The following is a 13,061-nucleotide window of genomic DNA, read 5'->3' as shown; positions in this document are numbered from 1 at the left end:
GTCTGTAAAACCGGGAACAATCACATCCCACCACTCTGAAGCTCGGTTAAACGTCCAAACAGATGGTCTGTTGCGGTGACTTTTTTGCGAAATGTGGAATCTCTGTAATACACAGAATACGCATTTTAATATGTTATACTTGCAGTTAAGTTCATTATTTGCTTTGTGACAGAGATAAACGTTTTAGATGCTTACCCTTGCGCGCCGTCAAGCAAACTAAGTGTTGTCGTCGTCTGTGTGTTGTTGTAAGAGTTCCCGAACTCTCTTGTATTTTTTAGCTGGGTTTCGTTTGGCTGCCATCAGCCTCTTTTGAAACAAACTCCTTCGTCTTGCAGTTAAAAACATCCACATGCCGAGAATGAAGAACACCATTCCATCGATATGCTCCATTGTTGTGTGTTTGTTTGTGGTGCGTTTACGATGATGTCACAGCAGTAGAGGCAGCGCAACTATAATGACATGTGAATAATCCCGCCCACTCTAAAGCGGTACTAAACTGCAGTGGAAACGCAAACCGAGCCGAGCCGTGCAGTACCATGCAGTGGAAAAGCGCCAAAAGTGGAACTGGGGGCTCAGAGGGATGAGATGGAGCATGGAACTCAGGGCTGCATGGCAGGGCTGATGGTGGGTCTGAGGGGCTGAAGGGAGCTAGCGGAGGCAGAGACGAGGGAATGGCTGGCTTTGGCTGAGTGTTCAAGATAAGAACACTAGGTGTGGAAGCAGGCTCCATGACAACAATGGCGGTGACGATGACAACTCATAGATGAACATGGATGGTGGCAACAAAGCACATTCTGTGATGGACAGGACTGGTGGCAAAAAGAACATTCTCTGACAGACAGGACTTGAGGTTGATGATGAAGGCATTTCTTTTTCCCAGTCTACTAGCCATTCCTCTGCATCCAGCTCTGCTAAAATCCACACTGGCATAGATGTTATGGCTGGCTCACACACCTAGTCAGCCAGGACTTCAGGCTTCTCCTCCAGGAAGGATATGATTGCTGGCTCTGATTCAATAACAGACATTGGCTCAGGCTCGATTTTTATGGTGGAAAGAAGTTGGGTCTCTTGGTCTGCGGTGGGCTCTGGATCTATAACCACAGTAGGTGCTGGGTCTGGCTCTGGGATGGTGATTGATGTTGAGTGGAGCTGGATGCTGGCTGTGGAATCCTCTTCCACATCACCCATGGTAAAAGAGAATCCATTTATCCAAAGGGCGAAATTCTAGTACTCGATCACCATCCAGCAGGAATTTCCCCAGGGCATTATCAGTCAAATCTCATCTTCCAATGTGATCCAGAACCCCTCCATTAGTGAGATGACATCACAGGTGGCAAGGTAGGTGATTCTGATTAACTCCATGTATTCTTCTAGCTCTCTTCCTTTTGGAAAAGTAAAAATCACTACTCCTTAGGGCCTGTGAAAATCCCATATTTTGGCAAAGATAACAGAGGCAATCTCCATATCTTTCCTTAATCCATGGTAACAAATGACTGACAGTAACTGGTGCACAAAAGAAAGAGGCAACTTAAGAAATACAAAATAAGTCATGAAAACAAAACTAAAATAGGCAGAACTAAATGTAAACATGACAGTCTAATTGTGGTTTCTGAATGAGAGGCTTAATAACTGCCTGGTTGAATGGTGTTGGGACATGACCTAGAGATAGAGTTGATATTGAAAAGAGCCGGTTCTGCTACAGGTAACAACTCTTCCAGTAATTTAGTGGGTATCAGATCTAATTAACATGTTGTTTTTGATGCAATGATAAGCTAATATTGCTCTTCCTGTCCTATAGTTGTAAAGCACTGCAGTTGTTCTTGAGGGACAATAATTTAGGCTGAATCATAATTGTACAATCACAATTGTATTTCAAATATTAGCAGAATGCACATGACCTTATCAATTTGCAATACAGCATCCATCAGTAAGATTGATACCATGCAATGTAATTAATTCTAGTGTAAGGCTAAAATGATGAGTGGGTTTGGTGACTTTGCTTGTCCCCAAAGAAGTTACATCATTTGTATTATATGTGTGAATATTACAATCTCTGAGAATCAATACTGTATTGATGTTGACCGATAGGTTTGACAGAAAATGTGTGAATTTGTAGAAACTGGGCGATGGAGCAATGGAGGGCCTGGGCCTTGGAGCAGAGGGTTGTGGTGCAGTTGCGGACTTGGGAGGTGGAGCACTGGCGGGCCTAGTGTGTTGAGCACTGAACAAGGCCATGGTGGAGCAAGAACAGGAACATGAAGTGCGTGCAGCCCAAACACACAAGATGGCAACCCCCATCACCGAGAGTGCAGAAGAAGGTGGTAGGACATCTGGGACTCCCAAGACAAGAAGTGCGGAGACCACTAGACTTGCCATTGCTGGCACGTGGGCCACGGTCGGCTTGGGACTGGCCTCCGTGGCAGTCTCTGGTGTGGCAGCCATGACAATTGGAGACTCTGACAAGCCGGACATAACGCGAAGAGGCTCTGGCGTAGCAGCCATATTGGCTGAAGTTTCTGGTTTGGCGGGCATGACGTGTACAGGCTCTTGCTTGGCAGACATGACATTAATAGGCTCTGGCATGGTGGGTACTGCAAGATTGCGGTACCTCATCTGCATTTCCCACAGTAAATGAGGAACTGCTTAGGAAGTCTTTGGGCCAGAGTCCATGGAACAGTGGTCTCAGGCATTAAATCATTCCAGTGATCAGTAAGTCCATTGCAAAAAAGTGGACCTTGAGGGTCCACCTGACAGCAAATTCTGCAAAGGTCCTCCACATAACTCTCCAGGGATCGATCTCTCTAAGAGGGCTGCAAGAGCTGCACTGCTGGGTTCATTTTAACGGTCTAGCTTTCTGTAACAAACGTCAACTGGAGACATGAACTTGTGTAGTAGTATTTGCAGTAACGTGAATTAAATACAAACTAAACAAAGACTTGGCTTGGTAAACATGAACTAAACATGGACATAAACACAGCACTCACCAACAATGTTACAGGCAACGAAGCTAGACAAGAGACAATGGGAACATGAAGGCTATTTATACTAACAGACTAATGACAAACAAGGAACACCTGTGAACAATCAGTCAAAGAACCAATTAGAACATAAAACACATGACTAGAACAACCAATCAGGATATGACCCAATCACAAGGGGCGCATATGGCAGAATAACACGAGCAAGGGAAGCACATGACAAATAGGAAGCATGACAGCGAGAAATACAAAATAAAAGATATGAAAATATAAACATGAAACATAACCCAAAACCATGTGACAGAACTAAACAAGAAATTATGTAACATTTCCGCAATATTTACAGTTGGTCTATTAGCACGCGAAAAGAAATTTTTTTCCTTTTTACTGAAGGTAAAAGTCACCTTAATATTTACTGATATTATCCATAATGATTACTGAGATGGCACATTCAGATGGGATTAAAATTACTGAGAAGCTCTGGTTATATTTACTCTATCCCACCACTCCATGTAAAACTAATCCTGTCCAAATAGGGTTTATCAAAGAACATAATCAGGCTCCCACATTTACATGATTTTTCATATGAATGTGTTAATGTGATGTTTTAATTAGACAGATCACAACTGAACTGTCTTTCTTCAGAGTGAATGCGCAGATGATTGTTGAAATTGCAATTTTCCTCAGTGTGGCAAGGTTTGGATTTTCTTTCCAGAGTGAGTTTGCAAATGTCGTTTCAGGTCTGTGTGATATGTGAAACTGATGTCACACTTCATGTGAATTTCAAGATTTTCTTTTCGCGTGAAGCTCTTCCCACACATTTTGCAGGTGTAAGGCTTCTCTCCAGTGTGAACTCTCATGTGGGAATTAAGGGTATTTTTCTGAGTAAATCTCTTTCCACATTGAGAGCATATGAAAGCCTTCTCTCCAGCATGGATTTTCATGTGAATGTTTTTGTGTGAGAAACTCTTTCCACACTGCTGACATATAAAACAGTTCTCTCCTGAGTGACTCCTCATGTGAAGATCAAGGTGTCCTTTACACCTGAAACTCTTTTCACACTGAACACAAACAAACGGCTTCTCTCCAGTGTGAACTCTCATGTGGCCATTGAGGTACTTTTTCTGTTTAAAACACTTTCCACACAGTTTGCAGGTGTAAGGCTTCTCTCCAGTGTGAACTCTCATGTGAATTTTAAGATTTTCTTTTCGTGTGAAGCTCTTCCCACACAGCTTGCAGGTGTAAGGCTTCTCTCCAGTGTGAACTCTCATGTGAATTTCAAGATTTTCTTTTCGCGTGAAGCTCTTCCCACACATTTTGCAGGTGTAAGGCTTCTCTCCGGTGTGAACTCTCATGTGGGAATTAAGGGTATTTTTCTGAGTAAATCTCTTTCCACACTGAGAGCATATGAAAGCCTTCTCTCCAGCATGGATTTTCATGTGAATGTTAAGATTTCCTTTTAGTGAGAAACCCTTCCCGCAGTGTTGGCAGGTGAAAGGGCTCTCTCCAGTGTGAACTCTCATCTGGACTTTAAAGTTTCTAGTTTCTGTTTTATGAGTCTTTGCGTAACTAAAAGATTTCACCCCAACCATGAAATCATGACATTTCTCATACTGATCTTTCTCTTCCATTTTATTCAGCTCTTGACTCTCTTCTTTCAGCGCCATCAGGTCTAGGGTGAACAGAAACAAGAACAAGTTAACACCAGTTTAATGACACAAACAACAGACAGGACATCAATTCCAACAAGTATGCTAGATCCTATACACAACAAACTATTGAAATAACCTGTAATCTCAGAACCTCTTCAATATTCTTAACTCTTTGCTTCTTTATGATATGTCCAAAATACTCTCAAGCTGAAAGTTATCAAAGCCCTTATAGTCCCTCATTAACACCTCACACGTCTGCGACGCATTACGGCTCCAACAAGGTTTAGTTCCATCCTCCACATGGCGCCAACTCACACCAGAAGCGTTTCAGAAGCGAAGCATCTGAATTTGCGAGACCACATGATTTGCCTGTCCGACGTGGTTTTTCTTGATTTTTGGGGTTCTACCATGGGTAATGTTTTATGTTATGTTTAATTGTGTTTATTGTTGTGTTTATTGCAATGCCCTACTTTGTTGTGCTGTAGATTACAGTTAATACACTTCGAAGTCCAGTTATGAACCACAAGGATAAAATATGTATAGCTGTGTTTTAGTCATTTAAAAAAACACCCTTAATTATCTTGTATCTATATTTCAAATTCAGTCCCTGTGAGCAGGAGGAGAACACTGGCATTTGTTCTCCTACTGAAAAGTCTACAGAGGGGCAGAGGGAGATGGTATTGGGTGCATTCGCTCAACCAACGAAGGAGACAAGTTCTTTTTCATCATCTTGTGGCTGAACTGAGGCTGGACAGCCAACGCCATCATCAGTGTAGAGCAGAAGGATGAACTTCTGTCCCTCATTGGCCCAGAACTGACCAGACAATCAACAAATTACAGAGCTGCCATAGAACTCAAGTAAGCAAGTGTGAAGCGATCACAATTATAATACGACTACAGAGCAGTATTCTCAATCATGAATAAAATCAAGTATCTTGATCTCCATATTAGTTTAATTTAAAGCATTTATAATGTAAAGTTAAATATTAAGTTTGTGGTTGCAGAGAGATCTACTGTGTAATTGATTAAATACAATGTTATTATGATATAGCATCTGATTCATCTCAGTTTCTCCACAGCATATAAGGGAAATAAATGAAATCAAGCGTGAACTTTCTGTTAAAGTGCATTATATTAAAGAATGGTGACCGAAAAGGATTGTGTTGATGGTGGGTTTAAAGCAATTGATTTTGACTGTCTGCCACACGAAATGAAATATGAAATATTGACAGGCCGTCAACAAAGAAATCATGAACACATACACAAACAAGAGGACCAATGAAAAATTTAAAACATTTTATTTAATGTTTTGAAGCCGAGACCTAGTCTTAACACTTAGGTACCTTTATGAAAAACCCCTTAAAGCAACTCTTTTTTTCATTTTGAATGTGTCAAAATTGACAGAATGACATCATTTTACTTTTATTCTTAGACTTAAGTGTTAATAACTAAGGACTAAGTGTAACTGGTGTTGTCTGCGTTGTTTTTGATGGAATAAAAAGACATCAGCTGACGGTTCGACCCTTCATTTAATCTCTGATAAAAGATAACAGTCTTTATGATGTGAATTTGCCCTTTGTTGTTTCTGTTTCTCTCCCATGCAGAGACAGTGAAGAAAATGAGGACAGGGATAAAACTTGCAAACATTAAAATTAATTTAACAACATTAGTGACAAAACAGGAACTTAAGATCAACACTGCATTCAAAAAATTAAAGGGGAAGATGCAGAGATACGGACAGCACATCAGGGATACATTTTAACATTTTTGTGTAATTTGTATTTCATTTGGAAACCAAGGTCCTAGAGTCTGGAGGAAGGGTGGAGAAGCTCATAGCCCAAGTTGCTTGAAGTCCAGTGTTAAGTTTCCACAGTCTGTGATGATTTGGGGTGCAATGTCATCTGCTGGTGTTGGTCCATTGTGTTTTTTGAAAACACTGTGCATTGAATGTATTTAATACACGAGTTTCACAATTTGAGTCGAATTACTGAAATAAATGAACTTTTTCACTAATTTATTGAGATGCACCTGTATATGAACATAATACTTTCCATACCCCGAAATATACCTTAGGAGGTTGCTTAAGATATACCTTCTTATGTGCGACGTTACCAGGTGCTGTCCACGGTGGTGGTGCTGAACTGGTTGATATCAATGAGAATCGATTATTCATTCTGTGCACGGGCTGCTTCACTGCATTATGTGAGAAAGCGGTGTTCTTTATAAAAGAAGTGTTGATTTTAAATAAAGACACAGAACTCTTTCCTGTTAGAACGCAACAAACTTGTGTGAAACTTTTACTTTTGTTTTGCAACATACTTCTCATCAGGGAAGAAAACCAAGAAAGAAAAATATATTCCCAGAGCACCTCCCAGTGGTCACCACATAAAATACAAGGAAAGAAAACCTACATGAGTCACTGCTTAATAATTTAACAGCTTTTAACAGAAGAAAAAAAACTAAATAAAAAATAACACTTTATTCCGTCTGAATTTTACAAAGTCTTTTCTAATTTGCTAAGCCCAATTTTACTTTAGTTTTTTTCAGAAAGTCTTAAAAATGGTTCTGTCAGGACCACTATCGTCAAAATGACAGACACTTAGCATAAAGTTTGGTTTGGCGGTATGGTTCTGTTCTGGGCAAAAAACCTCCCTGCCCATCCATGCAGCCTGTCATGAATGAGCAGGGAGAGCAGCAATAATAACCCCCCCAGGGTTAACAGAACAGAACAAGGCAGATATCATTAATGTACTCAATGATATTTAAGTGTAACACTTTATTCAAGATAAAGGAGTCTGATTAGCAAGGAATATCAGAAAGCTAAGTCCTGACTGTGGCAAAAGGTGGAGCTGGGGATGGAGGAGGGTAATTTGCTCCGAAGCAAGCTGAAAAGCTGCTGAATAATACTGAATACAGCTTATATAGGAATGCCGCGATAGGTGTCGTATTCCTATAGGTAGATGTGATCAGCTGAGAATCAGCTGATGCAAGCTTGACTCACGTGACCTGCCAGAACTAACGCTAAAGCTTAATTTGTTTGCCTGCAAGCCTCTATCAAGCGATGATTTCGCTGCTCCTAAAGAAAGGAAATAATCCATTAGCATGTGGTTCATATCGTCCTATCTCTCTACTAAATTGTGACTATAACATCTTAGCCAAACTTTTATCTATCCATTTAGAAAATTCTGTGGGTCAAATAATTTCACCTGATCAAACTGGCTTTATTCAGGATAGATATTCTTTTTCTAACATCAGATGCCTTTTTAATATATTGTATTCTTCCCATTCAGATGATCCAGAGGTGATACTATCACTTGACGCAGAAAAGACATTTGATCATGTTGAATGGAACTATCTCTTACAGGTCTTAGGAAAATTTGGATTTGGCCCCATATTTATATCTTGGATTAAAATTTTATATGTGGCCCCTAAAGCTTCTGTACGCACTAATAACTCTTTTCAGAGTATTTCAAACTACATCAGGGCACAAGACAGGTTTGTCCCCTTTCCCTATTGTTATTTGCCATAGCTATTGAACCTCTAGCAATTGCCCTACGTTCCAGTGCACAGGTTTGTGGTATCACCCGTGCACGTACAGTGCATAAGGTTTCTTTATATGCAGATGACCTTCTTTTTTTATCTAACCCTCTTACTTCAATTCCTCAAATTATTTCTATTTTAGATACTTTTAGTAGTTTCTCAGGATACAAACTAAATTTCTGTAAATGTGAATTGTTCCCAATTAACTCATTTTCCTTTCAAATGTCATATTCAGACTTTCAGTTCAAGGTTGTCAGAAATCGTTTTAAGTACCTGGGCATTCAGGTGACCCGTAAATACTCTGACCTGTTCAGTGCTAACATTAGTCCTCTACATAACCATGTCAAGTCTCTCTTCGTGTCCTGGAAATGTCTCCCTTTATCTTTGATAGGAAGGGTGAATGTTATCAAAATTAATATCCTTCCTAAATTTTTATTTTTTTTCCAGTGCCTTTCTATATTTATTCCAAAATCTTTTTTTTTTCTTTTTTTTACAGTTTTGCAGCGAAATATTTCTTCTTTCATATGGAATAAGTCAAAATTAATGAATCAAGGTCACCTTATGAAACCAAAGTGTTTGGGGGGCCTGGCTCTGCCAAATTTTCAAACCTATCATAGGGCAGTGAACATTAGGAATCTGTTATATTGGGTGCAGCAGGATTTACAAGTAAAGAAGTCTCAGTGGGTACTGATGGAAGCTGCCGCTTGTACTCCAGCAACTTTAACATCCTTACCAAGTGTACCAGTTCCCTTTAAGTATATAAATTAATGAATCAAGGTCACCTTATGAAACCAAAGTGTTTGGGGGGCCTGGCTCTGCCAAATTTTCAAACCTATCATAGGGCAGTGAACATTAGGAATCTGTTATATTGGGTGCAGCAGGATTTACAAGTAAAGAAGTCTCAGTGGGTACTGATGGAAGCTGCCTCTTGTACTCCAGCAACTTTAACATCCTTACCAAGTGTACCAGTTCCCTTTAAGTATACTACTTTAATTTTTTTTAAATCCAGTTGTTAAGGATTCATTAAGGATTTGATCTCAATTCCGTTTAGTGTTAGACCTAAAAGACCCTTGTACTATGGTGCCGTTTTTTTTGCAATATTTAATTTCCACCCTCTTTGATGGATAGGGCTTTTAACATCTGGAGGGAACATGGCTTAGCTACAGTTGGTCACCTATACATTGACAACAATTTTGCATCCTTTACACAAATTAGAGAAAAAATTGACTTACCCAGCTCCCATTTATTTAGATACGGAATTTTATTCGTAAGCAGTCTCCTAACTTTCCTCTTTTGCCCACTAAAAATATACTTCATGATATATTAGGCCTGTATGCATCTTCGAAAGGGATTATTTCTCAAATCTATACTATAATTAACACAAAACAGTCCCCGTCAATGCATCCATTGAAGGCGCTCTGGGCGGAGGAATTGAATATTGTTACGGGGCAGACAAGACGTGAGACGTGCGGATCCCTTTGCAAACTTTATTCACAGGCGTGGTCAGAAACAGGCATGGGTCAGACAATGGCAAACTGGTATGGAGAAGACAAGGCAAGGGCAATCCGGTAAACTAGCGCGGGTCAGTCGACGGCAAACGGAATCCAACAGGGCGAGACAAGAGGGATAAATCCAGGTACACAGGAAAAGATCAGAACACGGGGAAACAGACAAGGCAAGACTAAGAAAACAAGACACTAGGCTCGGTAATGCAGCTAACACTAGGTGAGTGGAAAATGCAGAACAATACTCGGCAGAGGGAAGGGATCAGAGTGAGTGTTAAATAGTGAGTGAGTGATATGAAACAGCTGTGTGCAATCAGTGCTGTGTGCAATAAGCAACAGTAGTGTAGGGCGAGAGTCAATGTAATGGAAAGGGGGACCTCTGATGGTAAGCAGACGGAAGTTCATGGGCCGGATGCGTGACCCCCCCCCCCCCCCCCAAGGAGCGACTTCCAGAAGCTCCAACACAATACCATCCAGGAGGGTGGTGGAGCGGAAGCGGAACAGGGGGAGGGATGGTGGGCCAGGTCCATGTGGAAGAGGAGAGACCAGGAACTGAGGCAGATCCAGCGGATCTCCAGTGGAGCAGAGAGCCAGGGTGGAGTCCCAGAGCCAGACAGACCACCACGGCGGAGCAGAAGGAACAGGAACAGGAACCCCCCCCCGGTGAACCACACTGATCAGGAGACCATGGCGGAGACTGTAACAACGAGAGAGCAGAGACAGACAACACAGACAGAACATTGGGGTTGATAGACAAGGCTGAGTGTTCAGAGGCAGCCTCCTTGGCTGGATCGGGACAGGACAAAAGTTCACAAACGACCTCCTTGGCCGAAACAAAGCAAGCAAAGAATTCACAAACGGCCTCCATAGCCATGACAGCACGAGCAGGGAGTTCGCAAACGGCGTCTGTGGCCGTGACAGGATGGGACGAGGGGTCACAGATGGCCTCCTTAGCCGTGACAGGACAGGCAGAGAGTTTGTAACCATCCCAGTGAAATTTTTCAATTGGGCAAAATCATAAAATAATTTAGGGAAGGGTCCCTCAACTGAAAACGACACATAACACAGTAGTGCAATTACAAAATGTTTATATAAATAAAGGCAATCCACAGATCATTACAGCATGTGTATGAAAAACATTCAAAATCTTTTTGACACCAAAACAAACCGTCACATTAATCATTTATCAAAATAAAGGACAAAAAACGTATCTGGTTGAATGAGTACTCGTCTCTACGCTGAAACAAGCACTGAATCCTGATACTGAAGTTCACAATGATGATAGGAGTTAACAAAATCCAATAGTCCGATAGCAAGCGTAGCATTAATAATCAGTAATCCGAGTTTCCTCAAAACATAGAGTGCATTGCAATTCTTTGATGTTGATTTGTCCCTCGATGAGCACAGAGTTTTGATGAAGTTACTTCTTAGTCCATTGATGAGGCATTCAAAGTAAAGAAGAAAATGGAAAGACAGGAACAAAAAGAGTTGTTCTACAAAACAAACAAACAACTAGTATTAGCATTTAACAACAACCCATAATTTCACCACTAGATAAATTATTTACAAAATAAGTGCAAAGTTACACAACACAGAATAAACTGATACACTTACTTGATTGAGCTGAAAACCTAAGTTTCTCAAACTGAACTCCATTTGCGGTAAGGCTATGCAAGTGAAAGCCATGCTTCCGCTTAACCAAACGGGTATCTTTTACTCTACTGCCTACATCCATTTTATCCCTTACCATAGAAAATCCTGTAGGGCCCCCTGGAGCACAGTAGAGGAACTACATACAAAAACAACACCATAGTAACTGTACTATAGTCGGTTACAAGTTCACCAACGGCCTCCATAGCCGTGACAGGACGGGACGAGAGTTCACAGACAGCCTTCATAGCCGTGATAGGACAAGCAGGGAGTTCGCAACCGGCCTCTATAGCAGTGACAGGATGAGCAGAGAGTTCGCAAACGGCCTCCATAGCCGTGATAGGACAGGCAGAGAGTTTAAAGACGGCCTCCTTGGCCGGAACAGAACAGGAAGAGAGTTCACAGGCGGCCTCCATAGCCGTGACAGGACAGACAGCGGGGTCCCAGACGGCCTCCCTGGCCGAAACAGAACTGGACGAGAGTTTATAAATGAATACCACTGACACCTCTGGAGGTTCTGCAGCAGATGCCGCCACCTCTAAAGGATCTACAGCCGTACCATCAGGAAACAGGGAAAGTCCATGAATATGCTCCTTAACAAAACAGCCACAGAGTTCAGCAACGGTTCCTTCGACCGTGACATGACAGGCTGAACGTGCATTGCTGGGCGCCACCACCATGCCAGGAGCTGAAGCAAGCACCGCCACCTTGGGAGGTTCTGCAGCGTGGGCCGCCACCTCTGGAGAAGCTGCAGCAGGCGCCATCGTCTCGGGGAACACGGCAGCGTGCACCACTACCTCGGGAGGATCTGCAGTGTCAGCCGCCACCTCAGAAGACCGCATCGTGGCCACCACCGTTTCTAAATTTTCAGTGGTGGTGTATGCAGCCCAGATACACCATAAAGCTATCCCCATTGTGGGAAGCGCTACAGACAGGGGAAATAGTTCAGAAACTGGAGGGCTTGAGAGTGCTGGTTTAGGGATGTCAGCAGCACGTGCCGACAACAGCGGTGGGTCCTCCACGCTGGAAGCCAGTCTGGGATACTGAAGAACAGTCCTTGAGGATCTGGGTGCAACAGACAGGAAGTGAAAGGATTCAGAGCGAACAGATGTGATGTGACTCTGGATGATCAGCTGTGATGTGACGTGACTCTGGGTGATCAGCTGTTATGTGACGTGACTCTGGACGATCGGCTGAGACGTGACGAGGCTCTGGCAAATCAGCTGAGACTTGACTTGACTCCGCAATGGAAGCTGTGACTTGGGTAGACTCAGGGGAATCAACTGTGATTTGATTTGACTCATGATGATCAACTGTGACCAGACTTGACTCATGAAGGTCTGTTGTGACTTGACTAGACTCATGATAATGAACTGTAACTTGACTTGACTCATGATGATCAACTGTGACTAGACCTGACTCATGATGATCAACCGTGACTTGACTGAACTCAGGAAGATCAGCTGTGACTAGACTTGACTCATGATGATCAGTTGGGACTAGACTTGACTCATGACGATCAACGGTAACTTGACTTGATTCCTGAATTTCAGCTGTGACATAACGGGGCGCTGTTGTGTCCGCCATTTTGCGATCAGGCTCCGCAGTCGCAGCCATTTTGGAAGCGTGCTCTAGTAAAGCCGCCACGTCAGTCACAGACACTGTGTCGCGTTCTTCCACCACGACACCCACAGTAAACAAAGATCCAACAGTCAACAAAGCATAATCCATAAACT

General features: G+C 42.2%; 1 protein-coding gene across 1 annotated transcript; it reads right to left on the bottom strand.

Annotated features, from left to right (window-relative positions):
- Window positions 1–3,661: 3,661 nt before the first annotated feature.
- On the bottom strand, window positions 3,662–4,668 carry LOC107573817 (gastrula zinc finger protein XlCGF7.1-like). Its single transcript, XM_016260267.1, has one exon. It carries the CDS (start codon window positions 4,643–4,645, stop codon window positions 3,662–3,664), a length of 984 nt encoding a protein of 327 aa, XP_016115753.1. The 5' UTR covers window positions 4,646–4,668.
- Window positions 4,669–13,061: the final 8,393 nt, after the last annotated feature.

This window comes from Sinocyclocheilus grahami, unplaced genomic scaffold (assembly GCF_001515645.1).
Source record: "Sinocyclocheilus grahami isolate Dianchi unplaced genomic scaffold, SAMN03320097.WGS_v1.1 scaffold2042.1, whole genome shotgun sequence".
NCBI classification, from domain to species: Eukaryota; Metazoa; Chordata; class Actinopteri; order Cypriniformes; family Cyprinidae; genus Sinocyclocheilus; species Sinocyclocheilus grahami.
The sequence above is the reverse complement of the archived record's forward strand: the minus strand, read 5'-3'. Positions and strand labels throughout refer to the sequence as shown.

What these genes read in the sequence shown, in the direction of transcription:
- LOC107573817 (XM_016260267.1), bottom strand. Translation starts at nt 4,645, where the DNA reads ATGGCGCTGAAAGAAGAGAGTCAAGAGCTGAATAAAATGGAAGAGAAA.